This window comes from Symphalangus syndactylus, chromosome 9, assembly GCF_028878055.3.
Source record: "Symphalangus syndactylus isolate Jambi chromosome 9, NHGRI_mSymSyn1-v2.1_pri, whole genome shotgun sequence".
In the NCBI taxonomy this organism is placed as follows: Eukaryota; Metazoa; Chordata; class Mammalia; order Primates; family Hylobatidae; genus Symphalangus; species Symphalangus syndactylus.
In genome coordinates this window covers 86,572,530-86,590,626 of record NC_072431.2, presented here as the reverse complement: position 1 = coordinate 86,590,626, position 18,097 = coordinate 86,572,530, and the positions used below count along the sequence as shown (strand labels likewise).

Sequence of the window (18,097 nt, the reverse complement as noted above, 5' to 3'; positions counted from 1 at the left end):
AAAAATACAAAAATTAGCCAGGCATGGTGGTGCACGCCTGCAATCCCAGCTACTCAAGAGGCTGAGGCAGGAGAATCGCTTGAACCCAGGAGGCGGAGGTTGCAGTGAGCCGACCACTGCACTCCAGCACTCCAGTCTGGGCGACAGTGAGACCCTGACTCAAAAAAAAAAAAAAAAAAAAAAAAAAAAAAAAAAAAAAAAAAAAAAAAAAAACAAAAGAAAAAGAAAAAAAGTCACAATTCAGTGAATTTAAAACAGAACCACCACATCTGACCTACAGTGAGAAAGATGCTCCTAGAATACAGGTAGGTCTCTGTCTCTTTTTTTTAAAGACAGGAGACAGGGTCTCACTGTGTTGCCCAGGCTTGAGTGCAGTGGTGTGATTATGGCTCACTGCTGCCTCAAACTCCTGGGCTCAAGCCATCTTCTGCCTCAGCCTTCCAAAGTGCTGGGATTACAGGCATAAGCCACTGCACCCAGCATTGAATCCTTTAAAGGAAGAGCTCCTTCTAAGTTATGCCATTTTCAGGCATTTTTTGTTAAGCCATAATTAAAGGTATTGTCCACTCTGTCAACACAGCTTCTTACTCATGTGGGCCATGTGAGCCCATCCTTCCTTCAGCTTTATCAAAGGGTTCTGGAAGATACTGCATGTGCTCTGTAATCACAAGAAAAACTACAGAATCCGCCGGGCGCGGTGGCTCACGCCTGTAATCCCAGCACTTTGGGAGGCCGAGGCGGGCAGATCACGAGGTCAGGAGATCGAGACCATCCTGGCTAACACAGTGAAACCCCGTCTCTACTAAAAATACAAAAAATTAGCCGGGCGAGGTGGTGGGCGCCTGTAGTCCCAGTTACTCGGGAGGCTGAGGCAGGAGAATGGCGTGAACCCCGGGGGGCGGAGCCTGCAGTGAGCCGAGATCGCGCCATTGCACTCCAGCCTGGGCGACAGCGAGACTCTGTCTCAAAAAAAAAAAAAAAAAACTACAGAATCCAACACTGTTTGTGCCTCAGCAACCAAATTTAAACCAATGATAATCATCCTGAATTGGGTCATTTTGCATTTTATCTTAAACTACTTAGCCAGGCCTAGGAGCCCTCCTCTCTATAATAGAAATAACAGTACTTATTGAATAGGTTGCCGTGAAGATTAAATAACTTAATATACGCAACAGCATTTAGAATAGGGCCTGACAGCACACTCGTTGGGGGTGGGCAGGATCTAAATTTAAAAGAACATTCCCTAGGACTGGAAAGTCCCTGCCACTTGTGGTTCTGGATGAGAGGCCCTCCCCTGAGCTGGGGTGGGCTCTTCAGTCCATCCCCATGGAGAGGTCAACGGCATGGCTGTTGCATCCCATGAAGTCCTGGTGCACTCTACCACCCATGGGCGGGTGAGTGAAGTTTGGAGAGCTGTCCTAAAGAACCAGGGACACTTCTGGTCTTTTCTATCCCTGCTAGTTCTCCCGTATGTCCAGCGTAGGGAACACTCTGGGTGGCTGCTGGCTTTTTGGGCAATCCCACATCCGTGAGCAGAGAGCCAATACAAAGTCTCAGTCCTGCTGGCAAAGCTAAGTCCCTTCTGCAGAAGTCACAGCAGCTACTGAGCAAGATAAGGGTCCTGCTGGACTTCTCCCAAGAGCAAAGATACATCTTGTTTGAGTTCTTAATGCTTCCTTCTCAGCGTGGTTTACGGGGCCCCCTTTCCCCTTCCCCCAGTGTGGTCAGAGGACCCATCTTTCACCCAGTGTAGAAGGCCTGTGAGCTCTGGGGCTGTGGCCTGGCCCATTCAGACCAGGCCGGGCCTCCAATGGGAAAGCTGAGCCTTTCCCTTCCCACAAAATGACAGTGGTGGGAGAGAATCTTCCTGGACAGCAAAGACAAAAGGTTAAAAGTCAAGTCAGGTACTTTTGACAGCCAATGGATGTTAACGGGGGTGCTTTCAGCTTCCAAGGTAGATGAGTCCTTGAGAATTCCCAGGAGCCGAGACGTTCCTGAGAGGAGCAGCCAGGAGAGTGGATGAGGTCTCCAGCTGAATGTTTAAAGAACAGTGGGCTGGGGAAAGGAACTGAGGAGGTCACAGGGGAGGCGAGAGGAGTAGGCGAGAGGAAAGAAGAGGAGTGGAGGGGAGGAACGGAGAAGGACGAGAGAAGGGAGGAGGGGAGGGAGGAGGAGGGGAAGGGAAGGGGGAGGAGAAGATGGTGGAGAGGGAGGAGGAGGGGGGAAGAAGAGGGGCAGGTGCCAAGGTGCGTGTGCCCTCCTTCCTCAGGCAAGGACTCGGTCCACAGAGGAACAACTGGCCTTGGGGTTGTCGTCCAGTGATGGCTTCTCCTCTACCCCAATTAGCCACACATTCCTGGGTTTCGATCACTCAGTCACCTCATCCACTACCATGAGTCCCACCTCTATACAGTCAAGCATTCTCCACAGCCCCACTCAGAACCCACAGGTCCTTCCACCCATTCTGTGTCCGAGGTCCTCCCTTCTAGAGCAGGTCTTACTCCATTTCTCCTGGCCAGACAGGGACGATATTTTCTGAAACAAAGCGCTGAGGAGTGAGAGTTTACTTATGGAGATCAACTGTTACTCACTTGCTGTTATCCACTGGATCAAAGAAAAGAACTGAATCTTTCTAATGGAATACAGAGGTCAGGCATGAAGTTTCTATTTTTAAAGACAGGGTAAGCAAAGATGCCATTAGCCTCCTATTTCTTGACTCAATTATTCCATCAGACAGGCAAAACTTTTCATGTATGATGTCATCATGTGTTGGGAGGTACAGAGAATCCTTAAAATCCGGTGGTGGCAGGGAAGGTGGTACAATCATTTAAGAGGATCATTTGGCACATCAAGTTACAACAGGCAGGAAGAACAAAAAACAAAAGCAGGCTCTCTGCTCAAGCAGTCCAAGTCTTTGCATGTACTCTATATGTCCAGAGTGAGACACAGATGGGCAGCATTATCTTAGAGAAAACCGGGAACATCCTTAACTGAATAATGTAACCATGACATGGAATATTATATGTCTGTCAAAATGTAGGCAGACTGGGCACTGTGTAATGTGCTTATAATTCCAGCAATTTGGGAGGCCGAGACAGGAGGATGGCTTGATCCCAGGAGTTCACGATCAACATAGGCAACATAACGAGAGCCCCATCGTTATTTTAAAAAAAAAAAAAAAAAAAGAGAGAAAATGTAGGTAAATCAAAAACAAAAAACAAATGTATGTGGATCTGTTCCTTGTTCTGGCATGGAAAGAATTTCAAGGCATATTGTTGGGCAAATAAAGCAAGCTGCAGAACAGTATGATAGCATTTACGTAAAAACAGAGCAAGGAACAAACTTAGTATGTAAATGCAAAGGAAAACATCTGTCAGGGTACGCCCCAAACTCAGATGGGAGGGAGGAGGGATGCTAGTTGTTTCTGTAAAGCTGTCTCTCTGATAAGTGACTATTTAAAAGTTTTTAAGATTTTAAGATGGGTGGTCTATGTAAAGCCAATTACACTTGATCTTTATTTATTGTTTTTCAAATTATCCATCAGTAACAATCTGAAAAATATAGACTTCACACAGGCAATCCAGGTTAAAGAAACTTGAGGAGCTGTATCTAGGGTAGTTGGAAATGAAAATCTTTTTGCAATGGATACCCCTCAGAAAATTATAGATTACAAACTGCAGACTCATGGGGGTCACACAAATAATCAGAACCGCAAATATCAAATGTCACCAACTACAGGGACACAGTTTAAGCCCTACTGGCTCATAGAAACACCAGTGAAGCATTAAGTCCACCTCTGACCCGTGTCTACAAAGTAGTGTACTTGGGCACCAAATGCACCATTTTTTTTTTTAAAGCTTCGTTCAGGACAGCCCCACACAGGTTCAGCCACCCTCAACATTGCCTCCAGGAGGCTCTGCCCCACCCTTTCCTGACAAGTGGGAAAGGAATGCTGCAGGACCTTGAACCCCTAGGTCAATCAGCCTGGCCTTCCCAGGGATGGTTCCCTGCTTACTCTATTTACGAGCTCAAAGTGCTGGGTAGTCAGCTGGCAATGAAAAGGCCTGGTCCCGGAAGTGACCACTGCCCCAAAGCCTAGAAAGAGAGCAGGCGGGGTTCAAATTCAGCTTGCTTCATTCAGGCCCACTGTACTGAGCCAAATCACCCCAGGGCATGGCTCAGACCTCATCTGGAGGAGGCACGAAATCCATGATCCCGGCCCCTTAGCACCGTCCCCTCCCCACCCCCACCACCGAACACACACCTGTAAAGCCTGTAAAGAGCTCTTTGGGAACTGTTCTGAATGGCTATCACAGCCACTAGATCCAAGACCCTCTGAATGATGGGTAACAGTCAAAGAAGAATTTTAACAACTAAAGCGATGACCTTGAGCCTAATTTCTTTCTCTGTAAAATGAAAGTGTTGGACTGTCATTCCCAGATTTCAGTACTAGTAAAATTATCAAAACAAAAAAATAATGAATTACTGAGGTTTTAGTTTGCCAAGTGAGAATTTTTTCTCAAAAATTACAAACTATATGTGTCACCATCATTTCCTAAAAGGAAGAACATTTAAATCAAAAAAGTTGAAAAGAGGTAATATCAGAATAAGCGCAGCCACCCCAAGGCAGGCCAGTAGGCAACGGCCCCGACCAAGGAGATCCCGGAGCGGCTCTTCGGCCGTCAGCAAAGGGTCTGCATCTGCCCGGATCCTGACATTCTGGGTACGTCTCAACGACGCGACAAACAAGCGTCCACTCCCAATGCGAGCAAGTTTAAAACCCAGGAACATCGATACCAGGCGCCGGAGTGAAGCATTTCCAGGCCTCCGCGGGTTGCCCCGGGCCGCGGCGAGGACCCGCACCCCGGTTCCCCAGCCGCTCGCCGGGCCCTCGCTCCCGCCGCGCCCCAGGCACCTCCGGGCCTCGCGCCCTCCCCGGATCCCCTAGGCCCGCGTACCCGGACCCCCGAATCCCGGGGGGCCGCTGTCCTCCGCCGGCGCCCGCGGCCGCGTCCGCCCAAGGTCGGCGCGAGCGGGCCGTGGGCCTTGTGGGCCCGGCGGGCGGGGGCGCCCCTGGCCGGGTCCGGGCCGCGTCCCAGACCGGAGCCCGCAGGCCAGAGCCACTCCGGGTCCCGCTCCCGTTCCTGCCGGCAGCCGCGGAGGCGCGGGGCCTGCGAGGCGGCACTCACCCGGGCGACGCCATGAGCGCAGCGAGGTCTCCGCTCCCGCCTCCTCCGCTTCCTCCGCGCGGCCGCGGCTCGGCGCCGGGGAGGGGCCTGGCCCGCCGGCCGCCCGCCCGCTCCGGGACGCGCTCCAGGGATGGAGGTGGGGTGAGGTGGGCCCTGGGTCCTCTCGGAGCAGCCCCGGGACGGCCAGGGCGGGGTGGGGGCGGGGCGGCCCAGGTCAGCCCGCAGCCCGCCCAACGCCCACCTGCCCAGGTGCCCGGAGGCCAGAACTCGCCGGGCGGTGCCTGCGGTGCCAAAAGCTGCAGGATAACCTGCCCCTGGGCCACGAACCTGCCCCAGGGCCTTACTGAACACACCTTTCTGTAATTGGAGTTTAATTTCTGCAAGAAAAGCCTTTTCTTTAGCCCTGAAGCGTAAGGCGTTATTATTAAGCAAAACAATAACTTTCCTACTTCTTACTTGCAGTGCTGTGTTGGACGAGTTGCTGGCCTCTCTGGGACGGTACCCGTTGTAAAATGTGTGTAAAGTGGCATTATGAAGCTCTAGGCAATGCGAAGCACTTTTATCATTCTTTATAGTGTGTTATTAAGTAAAAATAATGAATCTGCAGTTCCTCCAGTGAGGTTTCACAACTACTCTTACAAGTTACGAGTCCTTAGGCAGGTAGATTTTTCAGCTTCAGTTCTTGTCTCTGCAAAATGAGTTTGCAAAAATGATCTAAGTGAAAATGCTTAATAAAAAGCTCTGGACAATGTAAACCATTGTTGATAACATTTTTAGTGTTCTGTTAAATATCACTGTTCGAAAGCAGTGGCTCACGTCTATAATCCCACCACTTTGGGAGGCCGAGGCAGGAGGATCGATTGAGCCCAGGAGTTTGAGATCAGCCTGGGCAACATATTGAGACGACCCCCTGCCCGCCCCACCCTGTTTCATTTTTAAAAATAAAATTAAAAATAAAATATCATTAACAACCACTATTTAAAAATGTTTACTACTATTAAGAATACAAGACAGCAAAGCAGTGATTAAAACCTTAGCTCTGAAGCCAGAATACCTGTGTGGGAATCTTGGGCTCCACCAATTACCAGATCCAGGAGCCCCTGCAAGATAGAACCTTTCCAGGGCCACAGTTCCTTATTTGAAAAATAAGGCTAAAAATAAGTCCCTTCCTCTCTGTGAAGATTAAATGATTTAATATTTGTAACAATTTGTAATTATTTTTAAATGTTAGTAAACATTGCGTGATGCATGGTCTCTTTTCCTCCTGGGAGAATCCAGTCAATGTTTCTGAGCCTCCTTGTCGTCTTCAGTAAAGAAATTCATAACTGCTGCCTTGAGTTCAGAAGATAATTAATGCTCTGTAAATGGGAGCTGATAAGTAAAGCCACGGGAACTTGTGACACCCAATATAAGGACAAATCCAGGAGGACCAGGGTTAGGAAGAGTTTGAGGAGTGGGAAATCCTAAATCCTAAATGCCTGATTCAAGGGAGTAATGAAATGATGGAGATCAGACTAAAAGAGCTTGTTTGTTTGAGACAGGGTCTTGCCTTGTCGCCCAGGCCAGAGTGCAATGGCGAGATCTTGGCTCACTGCAACCTCCACTTCCCGGGTTCAAGCAATTCTGCCTCAGCCTCCCAGTAGCTGGGACTACAGGCGCCCACTACCACACCTGGCTAATTCTTCTATTTTTAGTAGAGACAGGATTTCCCCATGTTGGTCAGGCTGGTCTCAAACTCCCAACCTCAGGTGATCTGCCTGCCTCAGCCTCCCAAAGTGCTGGGGTTACAGGCGTGAGCCACCATGCCTGGCCTAAAATAAGCATTCTTTTAAACATAAGCAATACATGTTTACTGACATAAAATCTGGTTCAGAAACCGATAACCCCCAAGCCGGGCGCGGTGGCTCAAGCCTGTAATCCCAGCACTTTGGGAGGCTGAGGCGGGCGGATCACGAGGTCAGGAGATCGAGACCATCCAGGCTAACACGGTGAAACCCCGTCTCTACTAAAAATACAAAAAATTAGCCGGGCGTGTTGGCGGGCGCCTGTAGTCCCAGCTACTTGGGAGGCTGAGGCAGGAGAATGGCTTGAACCTGGGAGGCGGAGCTTGCAGTGAGCCGAGATCGCGCCACTGCACTCCACCCTGGGGGACAGAGCAAGACTCCGTCTCAAAAAAAAAAAAAAAAAAAAAAAAGAAACCGATAACCCCCAAATATGGCACTTTAACAAGCTGAACTGAGGAAGCCTCAAGGTCTCTCTGATCTCCCTCCCCACTGGTTTCTCCCAAAACACAAGATGTCTTTATCTGCCTAAAGTCCAGACCTTCCAAGGAGAACAACTGTTTTTCTTGCCCTCCCTGTAAGACCAAGAATGTAACCACACCTGAAAAGACCCTTTCATAGGATAGTGTACAAGTTAATCTCTGTGCCCTGATCCATTCCTTCTCCCTAGTAATCCTTTATTGCCCCTCGAAAGAATTCCTCTTTCTCCCCTCCTGTAAGTTGTTTTGCCAAGATGGTCTACAAGCTTCTGAACCCTGTTGGGTGGTGGGAAATCATTCTGTAATTCTCCCTGTGTACACATTCATAAAATTTGTATGCCTTTTCTTCAATTAATCTGCTTTTTCTGAGTTGATTTTTCAGTAAATCTTCAGAGGGCAAGGGGAAACTTTCCCGTGGCCCATACACTTAACATGAATTTTAGCATCCCACAGTATGGTTAGACCATCATGTTTAACCAAACCCTACTGTTGGACATAAATATTGCTACCAGTATTTCATTATTATAAGGAATGTGAGTAATAAATATCCTTATAGCCAAAGCATCCCATAAACATCAATGATTATTTCCTTATGCCAAATTTTGAAGAGTTGAATTTCTAGATCAATAGGATATCAGTATTTTAAGACTCTTCTGATACATACATACTCTGTGTATGTGTATGTGTATACCTACACACATACAAAAACACTAATACACATATACTTAAATACATAATACACATACACACATATGTATACATATACCTGCACACATATATACAGATGCACAAATATACACATACACAACATATACACACATATATACAGATTGCCTTCCCAGCAAAATCACCTGATAGTCCTAGTTTTTCAAAACACTGTATAACTTTTACAATTTTTCAAAATCATTGCCAATTTCATAGGTTAAAAACCAGTATTTTAGGCCAGTTACAGTGGCTCATGCCTGTAATCTCAGCACTTTGGGAGGCCGAGGAGGGTGGATCACTTGAGGTCAGAAGTTCGAGACAGCCTGGCCAACATGGTGAAACCCCATCTCTACTAAAAATACAAAAATTAGCTGGGTGTGGTGGCGTGTGCCTGTAGTCCCAGCTACTTAGGAGGCTGAGGCAGGAGAATTGCTTGAACCCAGGAGGTGGAGGCTGCAGTGACTGCAGCCACTGCACTCTAGCCTGGGTGACAGACTGTCTCAAAAATAAAAATAAAAAATAATTTAAAAAATAATAATAAATAAAATTGGCCGGTGCTGTGCCTCACGCCTGTAATCCCAGTCGGAGGCTGAGGTGGGTGGATCACTTGAGGCCAGGAGTTCAAGACCAGCCTGGCCAACATGGAGAAACCCCGTTTCTACTAAAAATACAAAATTAGCTGGGCGTGGTGGCGCTTGCCTGTAATCCCAACTACTCGGGAAGCTGAGGCAGGAGAATCGCTTGAACCCGGGAGGCAGAGGTTGTGGTTAACCAAGATCGCGCCATTGCACTCCAGCCTGGGCAACAAGAGCCAAACTCTATCTCAAAAAAACAAAAGACACCCTGTTACAAGAGACATATAAGGAAATTGTAGGCTGGGCATTGTGGCTCACACCTATAATCTCAGCACTTTGGGAGGCCAAGGCAGAAAGATCACTTGAGGCCAGGAGTTCAAGACCAGCCTCGGCCACATAGTGAGAACTAGTCTATTTATTTGTTTGTTTATTTATTTATGAGACACAGTCTCACTCTGTTGCCCAGGCTGGAGTGCAGTGATGTAGTCATGACCCACTGCAGCCTCAACTTCCCAGCTCAAAGTGATTCTCCCATCTCAAACTCCTAAGTAGCTGGGACTACAGGCATGTGCCACCATGTCTGGCTAATTTTTTTTTTTTTTTTTTTTTTTTTTTTGTAGAGACAGGGTTTCCCCATGTTGTCCAGGCTGGTCTCAAACTTCTGGGATGAAGCAATAACCTGCCTCACCTCCCATAGTGCTGGTATTACAGATGTGAGCCACCATGCCTGGTCCCATCTTTTTATTAAAAATTTACACTAAAATCTTTTTTCGAAAAGTCCCAACATGGTGGCTCACACCTTTAATCCCCGCACTTTTAGAGGCTAAGGCGGGAGGATCACTTGAGCCCAGGAGTTTGAGATCAGCCTGGGAAACATAGTAAGACCTTGTCTTTACAAATAATAAACACAATTAGCCAGGTGTGGTAGTACATACCTGTAGTCCCAGCTATTCAGGAGGCTGAGATGGGAGGATCTCTTGAGCCTGGGAGGCTGAAGCCGCAGTGAGTCAAGATTTCACCACTGCACTCCAGCCTGGATGACACAGCAGGATTCTTTCTCATAAAAATAAATAAATAAAAAGAACATTACATATTGATGAGTCAATTCACTAAGAAGACATAACAATGATAAACATGTATGCACCAAACAAAAGGTCCCCAAAAAATATGAAGCTAACATTGACAGAATTAAAGAGAAAAAATACAGACTTCTATAATAAAAGTTGGAAACTTCAATACCCCACTTTCAATAATAGTACAATCAGACAGGAGAACCATAAGAAAATAGACAGCCTGAACAGCACTATAAATAAACCGGACCAGCCAGGCACAGTAGCTCACACCTGCAATCCCAGCACTTTGTGAAGCCAAGGCAGGTGGATCACTTGAGGTCAGGAGTTCAAGACCAGTATGGCCAACATGGTAAAACCTCGTCTCTGCTAAAAATACAAAAATTAGCTGGTTGTGGTGGTGCACACCTATAATCCCAGCTACTCAGGAAGCTGAGGCAGGAGTATTGTGTGAACCCAGGAGGTGGAGGTTGCAGAGAGCTGAGATCATGCCACTGATTCCAGCCTGGGTGACAGAGAGAGACTCCATCTCAAATAAATAGGGCCAGGCGCTGTGGCTCACGCCTGTAATCCCAGCACTTTGGGAGGCTGAGGAGGGTGGATCACCTGAGGTCAGGTGTTTAAGACCTGCCTGGCCAAAATGATGAAACCCCGTCTCTACTAAAAATACAAAAAATTAGCCAGGCGTGGTGGTGGATGTCTGTAATCCCAGCTACTTGGGAGGCTGAGGCAGGAAAATTGCTTGAACCTGGGAGGTGGAAGTTGCAATGAGCCGAGATCGCATCATTGCACTCCATCCTGGGCAACAAGAGTGAAATTCTGTCTCAAATAAATAAATAGGACCTAACAGACATATGCACAACACTACTGAACAACAGCAAAATACATATTCTTCTCAAATGCACATGGAACACTCTCCAAGATAGACCATATGTTAGGTCACAAAACAAGCCTTAATACATCATAAAATAATAAAATCATATAAAGTATCTTTTTTGATCATAATGGAAAGAAACTAGACCTCAGAACAGGAAGAAAACTAGAAAATTGACAAATGTGTGGAAATTAAAGAACACCCTTAAGCAACCAATGGACCAAAAGAAAAAAACACAGGAAATTAGAAAATACCTTGAAAAAAATAAAATATACCAAAACTTATGGGATGCAGTGCAGTCAGTTCTAAGAGGGAAATTTATACTTTAATGCCTATATTTAAAACAAAGAAAGATCTCAAATCAATAACTTAGCTCTATACCTTAAAGAAAAAGAAAATGAAGAGCAAACTATATCCAAAGCTAGCAAAAGGAGGGAAATAATAAAAATTAAAGTAATATAGGCCGGGCGTGGTTGCTCATGCCTGTAATCCCAGCACTTTGGGAGACCGAGGCTGGTGGATTACCTGGGGTCAGTAGTTCCAGACCAGCCTGGCCAACATGGTGAAACCCTGTCTCTACTAAAACTACAAAAAATTAGCCAGGTGTGGTGGCGCACGCCTGTAGTCCCAGCTACTCGGGAGGCTAAGGCAGGAGAATTGCTTGAACCCAGGAGATGGAGGTTGCAGTGAGCCGAGATTGCACCACTGCATTCCAGCCTGGGCAACAGAGCAAGACTCTGAAATCAGGAAGTGTAAGTCCTCCAGCTTAGTTCTTTTTTTTTTTTTTTTTTTTGAGACGGAGTCTCGCTCTGTTGCCCAGGCTGGAGTGCAGTGGCGCAATCTTGGCTCACTGCAAGCTCCGCCTCCCAGGTTCACGCCATTCTCCTGCCTCAGCCTCTCCGAGTAGCTGGGACTACAGGCGCCTGCCACCACACCTGGCTAATTTTTTGTATTTTTAGTAGAGATGGGGTTTCACCGTGCTCTCGATCTCCTGACCTCGTGATCCGCCCCCCTCGGCCTCCCAAAGTGCTGGGATTACAAGCGTGAGCCACCGCGCCCGGCCTAGCTTTGTTCCTTTTTAAAACTGTTTTGGCTATTCAGGATCCCTTCAGATTCCATATGAACTTTAGGATGGGTTTTTCCATTTCTGCAAAACCATCAGTGAGATTTTGATAGGGATTACATTGTATCTGCAGATCACTTTGGGTAATAGTGACATCTTAACAATATTGTCTTCCAATTCAACCCATCAACATAGAATGTCTTTCCTTTTATGTATTTATTCTTTAATATTTTACAGCAATTTGTATGACTCCCTTCAGCATTTCCTGCAGGACCAGTCTATTGGTAATGAATTCGCTTGGCTTTTGTTTCTGTGAATGTCTTAATTTCTCCTTCAATTTTTTTTTTTTTTTTTTTGAGACAGTCTCACTCTGTTGCCCAGGCTGGAATGTAGTGGCATGATCTCAGCTCACCGCAACCTCCACCTCCCAAGTTCAAGAGATTCTCCTGCCTCAGCCTCCCGTGTAGCTGGGATTACAGCCGTGCGCCACCATGCCCAGCTAATTTTTGTATTTTTAGTAAACACAGGGTTTCGGCCAGGCACGGTGGCTCACGCTTGTAATCCCAGCACTTTGGGAGGCCGAGGCGGGCGGATCACGAGGTCAGGAGATCGAGACCACGGTGAAACCCCGTCTCTACTAAAAATACAAAAAAAATTAGCCGGGCGTGGTGGCGGGCACCTGTAGTCCCAGCTACTCAGAGAGGCTGAGGCAGGAGAATGGCGTGAACCAGGAGGCGGAGCTTGCAGTGAGCCGAGATCGCGCCACTGCACTCCAGCCTGGGCGACAGAGCGAGACTCCGTCTCAAAAAAAAAAAAAAAAGACAGGGTTTCACCATGTTGGCCAGACTGGTCTCCAACTCCTGACCTCAAGTGATCCACCCACCTCGGCCTCCCAAAGTGCTGGGATGACAGGTGTGAGCCATCCCGCCCAGCCTCTCCCATACTTTTGAAGGATAATTTGCCAGATATAAGATTCTTGGTTGACAGTTTTCTCTTTTTTTTTTTTTTTTTTTTTTTTAGACGGAGTCTCGCTCTGTTGCCCAGGCTGGAGTGCAGTGGTGCGAACTCGGCTCACTGCAAGTTCTGCCTCCTGTGTTCATGCCATTCTCCTGCCTCAGCCTCCCGAGTTGCTGGGACTACAGGCGCCTGCCACCACACCCGGTTATTTATTTATTTATTTTTTGTATTTTTAGTAGAGACGGGGTTTCACCGTGTTAGCCAGGATGGTCTTGATCTCCTGACCTTGTGATCTGCCTGCCTCAGCCTCCCAAAGTGCTGGGATTACAGGCGTGAACCACTGCGCCTGGCCCCGACAGTTATTTTCTTTAAGCACTTTAAATATATCACTCCGCTGCCTGCTAGCCTTAAAAGTTTCTGGTGAGAAATCTGCTGATAGTCTTATTAAAGAGCCCTTAAATATGATGAATCACTTCTCTCTTCACACTTTCAAGATTCTCTGTTTTTGGCTTTTGAAAGTTTTATTTTATTTCATTTATTTATTTATTTTTGAGATGGAATCTCGCTCTGTTGCCCAGGCTGGAGTACGGTGGCATGATCTTGGCTCACTGCAACCTCCGCCTCCCTGGTTCAAGTGATTCTCCTGCCTCAGCCTTCCAAGTAGCTGGGACTACAGGTGCACATCACCACGCCCAGCTAATTTTTGTATTTTTAGTAGAAACAGGTTTTTACCATGTTGGCCAGGCTGGTCTTGAACTCCTACCCTCAAGTGATCCACCTGCCTTGGCCTACCAAAGTCCTGGTATTATAGGCATGAGCCACTGCACCTGGCCTATTTTATTTGTTTTTTTATAGAGACTGTCTTGCTCTGTCACTCAGGCTGGAGTGCAGTGGCGTGATATTAGTTCAAGCTGATTTCTTGGGCTCAAGCAATCCTTTGGCCTCAGCCCCCTGAGTAGCTGGTACTACAGGTGCTTGCCACCACACCTGGCTAATTTTTGTATGTTTTGTAGAGACGGGTTTTGCCAGGCTGGGTTTTGAAAGTTTAATTATGGCTGGGTGTGGTGGCTCACACCTGTAATCCCAGCACTTTGGGAGGCTGAGGAGGGTGGATTACTTGAGCCCAGGAGCTTGAGACCAGCCTAGGCAACATGGTAAAACCCCATCTCTAACCACCCTCAAAAAAAATTTTAGCCGGGCATGCTAATGCATGCCTGTAGTCCTAACTACTTGGGTGCCTGAGGTGAGAGCATCTCTTGAGCCTGGGAGATGGAGGTTGCAGTGAGCCAAAGTCATACCACTGTACTCCAGCCTGGGCGGCAGGATGAAAGTGTCTCAAAAAAATAAAAGATAAAAGAGAGAGAGTTTAATTATGTGTCAGTGTGGGTCTCCTCTCTGAGTTCATCTCACTTGTGTTAGAGGCATTTGAACCACAGCAACTCCATCTTGAATACAGGCTGAGTAAAATAAGGCTGAGACCTACTGGACTGCATCCCCAGATGGTTTTGTTCCTCAGATTTGGTAATTTCCATTGTCCTATCTCCAAGTTCACAGATTCTTTTCTCTGTTCAAATTTGCTTTGAATCCCTCCAGTGCATTTTTTATTTGTTATACTTTTCAGCTCCTGAATTATTTTTTGGTTTCTTTGTAGGTTTTCTATCTCTTTACTGATACTACGGATAGAGACAGGAGACAGCCATATGCCGCACAGGTCATGGTGCACAGGGTACTTGTTTAAACATGCCCATGGTGAAAAATTCTGTCCCTTAACACATGTGCAGTAAGGCAAATCAATGTGGAGTGGCTCAGACTAACAGCTCGTATGCGCACTGGAAGAATGGGGGTGGAGCCACCAGGAATTCACACCTTATGCTGGGAGAGGAGCCTGGCCTCTTCAGCTCATGTGTGTTGGTCTGGTATTCAGTCAGTGAGGTGGGAGCCTGTTGGCAGGACCCTCTCTTTTTTGCTGAGAGCTTTCTTTTAATAAATTCTGCTCTCCTCACTTTTCACAGGTGTCTGTGTGCCTAATTTTTCCTAGTTGTGAGACAAGAACCCGGATTTTAGCAGAGCTAAAGAGCAAAAAAACCTGCATCCTTTTGGTGGCCCATACAGGGACATGAGGAGGGGTGAGTAAAATGTACACCAAAAAAATCTGTTTCCCTTTCCTTTCTGAGCCTTCTTGTCCTCGGGCTTCTTCTGAGGATAGAGGAAACTGCACCCCCTCACCCCATCGCTCTCAGGGACCAGGAATGTCAGCCTTGGTCCAACTCAGCCTTTTCTATGGCATTTTCCTTCTTTTTGCAGGACTGTAATGGCACTTATCTTTTACAATATTGGGGGTATTCCACCCCCACCCCAATGGCTGCAGATGCATGTGTGGGACGGACAGGCAAGTGGTGCCTCCCTGACCCTCCCAGCTGAGGCTGGGGCTCATGGCCCAAGGGCCGCATGCAGCTGTCTGTCCAGTGTTCCACACTACATACCATGGAGTCTTCCCCTCCTCTGGCTGAGGGGTCCAGCTCAGTCCAAACCCCAGGGTAGAAACAGCAATTAAAAGTTTCTTTGCCGGGTGCAATGGCTCACGCCTGTAATCCCAGCACTTTGGGAGGCCGAGGCAGGCAGATCACCTGAGGTCAGGAGTTTGAGACTAGCCTGGCCAACATGGTGAAACCCCGTCTCTAATAAAAATACAAAAATTAGCTGGGCATGGTGGCATGCACCTGTAATCTCAGCTACTTGGGAGGCTAAGGCAGGAGAATCACTTGAACCTGGGAGGTGGAGGTTGGAGTGAGCCGAGATTGCGCCACTGCACTGCAGCCTGGGCAACAAGAGTGTAACTCCACCTCAAAAAAAAAGTTTCTCTCCCTGTTGGAGAAACTCATTTGCATAAGAATAAGAGGTTTGTTTCCTGGGCATCTTTTTCTTTTCTCCATCCTGTCAGCAGTTAACACAGCCCTGCATTTAAGCTGTTTTTCCTTTCGTTTCCTCCACCAGGCCAGGAGTAGGCTGAAAAGTAGTTGCAGTTTTTGCTATTACTTAGAATGGCGAGGACTGTCATTGCTTTTGCACCAACCTAATAAAATAGCCCAGCAAGTAGAGGTGGCTTCTCTACACTAGAGGCTTTTTTCCTTTTAGACGACGTTTTACTCGGCCAGGATCCCAACTCAGAAGACACCCTTTTCTCTCCCTTGTTGGAGAAGGACTCAATTCCACAGCTTGACCTTAGCATTCAGCTTATGGTAAGGAGTCCATGCAACAACCTGAGGCAGTTATTTTGACCCAAAACTCAATTCCAAGCTTTGGGTCGAAGCCCTAGGAAAGAAAACTGGATCTGAGGGATCCAGAGGCAGATGACAACAGAAGTGAAAAGGCACAGTGCAGGTAAGCATGACTAATTTCTGCCGATTAAGCCAAGCCTCATTTCATGGATAAAGGTCATGCTAGTATCCATGGCATAAATGAGGTGTAGGGAATGCAAAGACTATTGACAGCAGAGGAGATAGGGCATATATGGGTAAGAGCAGATAATCCCACTCCTTACCCCCCACTCCCCACTTAACATGGGTGAAAGCCACTTTGACACCCATGGGAGGCATCCTGTCATGGTTGCCAGGACTCAGGGATATAAGGACAAAAGAAAGAGGGATGCCTTGCTTTCTCTTCCTAATGTACTCTGGGTATTTGCTAGGAAGAGAAGGGAACCAGGGACGCCTTGCTCCCGTTTCTAGATGAGTAGCCATACATCTTTCAAATGCATACTGAGTCCTGGGGCTCCTTTAAATAAATGCCTTCTTATTCCTTTCTCCTCCTCTGTCCTCTGTTTACAGATGGGTGATTGTGTCCCCATGCTGCGGGACGCTCTCCTGGGATGTATCCTCCAAACTGGGAGAAGTTAATTTCCTAAACCTTAAACTGGTTGGCTTGGGATTGAGCTCGGCAGGGAGGGAGCCCAGAAGCCTGACATGTCAGCAAAAGGGTAGGAGTTTTTGTTTTTTGTTTTTTGTTTTTAACCAGTCAGGATTTTGACCTCTCTCTCCCTATACAAACCAGAAAGGGAATGATAAGGATCACTGTTTATATTATCTGTAAAGTTTTAATTAATAAAAAAGGATTTGTGAGGTTGGTCTTAAGCTGTAGCCAATCTGGTGTGCTCTGCATGTCTCTCCGTATAGTTCTGTCAGAAAGAGGGGTACCTTGGGATGGGATGTGGGTCTAGGACTCCATAGGCCTGCTGTTGAAGCAAGCCCAGCAAACTGGCCAGTGGCAAACTTTGCTGCAGGCCTCCATCTGGTTTTACGTTCTTGGAAGCGTGACCTGTAACCACATGGCAGTGCTTTGTTTTAGCTTCTGCCATTTTACAGTGGCAGCCCAGGTTCAATCCTGGCTTAGGGAGTGAGTCCTTTCTGGTTTGATATCTTTGTGACCTTTATCATTTGTTGATTCTCTTCCCCTTCATGGACCACCTTAAATTTTCCTTTCTCTGAACACCTGGGAGGTTACCTTTAGTAATGTTCAAAAGCCAGAAATATTGGCTGCTTGGCATGGCTAATGTTGGGTAATGAAGGATTTAAAAGGATTTTCTTGGCCAGGTGTGGTGGCTCATGCCTATATTCCAGCAACATAGTGAGACCCTGTCTCTACAAAAAATAAAAAATTGGCCGGGCATGGTGGCATGTAGTCCCAGCTACCCAGGAAGCTGAGGAGGGAGGATTGCTTGAATCCAGGAGGTTGAGGTTGCAGTGAGCCATGATTGTGCCCTGTACTCCAGCCTGGGCGACAGAGCAAGACCGTCTCAAAAAACAGAACAAACAAAAAAAAACACAGCTGGGTGCAGTGGCTCATGCCTGTAATCCCAGCACTTTGGGAGGCTGGGGCAAGTGGATCACTTGAGGTCAGGAGTTCTGGACCATCCTGGGCAACATGGCGAAATCCTGTCTCTACTAAAAATACAAAAATTAGTTGGGCATGGTGGTGGGTGCCTGTAATCCCAGCTACTCAGGAGGCTGACACAGGAGAATCACTTGAACCCAAAAAGCAGAGGTTTCAGCGAGTGGAGGTCACACTGCTGCACTCCAGCCTGGGCAATAGAGCTCGAAAAAAAAAAAAAGAGAAAAAGGATTTTCTTTCTTTCTTTTTTAGATGGAGTCTTGCTGTGTTGCCCAGGCTACAGTGCAGTGGCACGATCTTGGCTCACTGCAACCTCCGCCTCCTGGGTTCAAGTGATTTCCAGCTCATTTTTGTATTTGTATTTTTAGTAGAGATAGGGTTTCATCATGTTGGCCAGGCTGGTCTTGAACTCCTGACCTCAAGTGATCCACCCACTTCGGCCTCCCAAAGTGCTAGGATTACAGACATGAGCCACCGCACCCAGACCCCAAAATAAGATTTTCTTAAAGAGTGCTCA

General features: G+C 47.1%; 1 protein-coding gene across 11 annotated transcripts in view; it reads right to left on the bottom strand.

Moving 5' to 3' along the window:
- URGCP (upregulator of cell proliferation) overlaps positions 1–18,097 on the bottom strand; it is a 51,055-nt gene that overhangs the window by 25,057 nt on the left and 7,901 nt on the right. For 3 of the 11 annotated variants that reach the window (XM_055293299.2, XM_063609597.1, XM_055293301.2), the window contains exon 2: positions 9,665–9,782. The exons of 4 other annotated variants lie outside the window; for them this stretch is intronic. Coding sequence is in view for 2 of the 7 variants with exons in the window: in XM_055293297.2 (XP_055149272.1) it covers positions 5,190–5,203 (14 nt within the window). In the remaining 5 variants the exon portion in view is untranslated. Of the gene's footprint in view, positions 1–5,189; positions 5,309–9,664; positions 9,787–18,097 lie in introns of those variants that run through there. 4 more of the 11 variants (XM_055293303.2, XM_055293297.2, XM_055293300.2 and 1 more) reach the window with 3 other exon arrangements.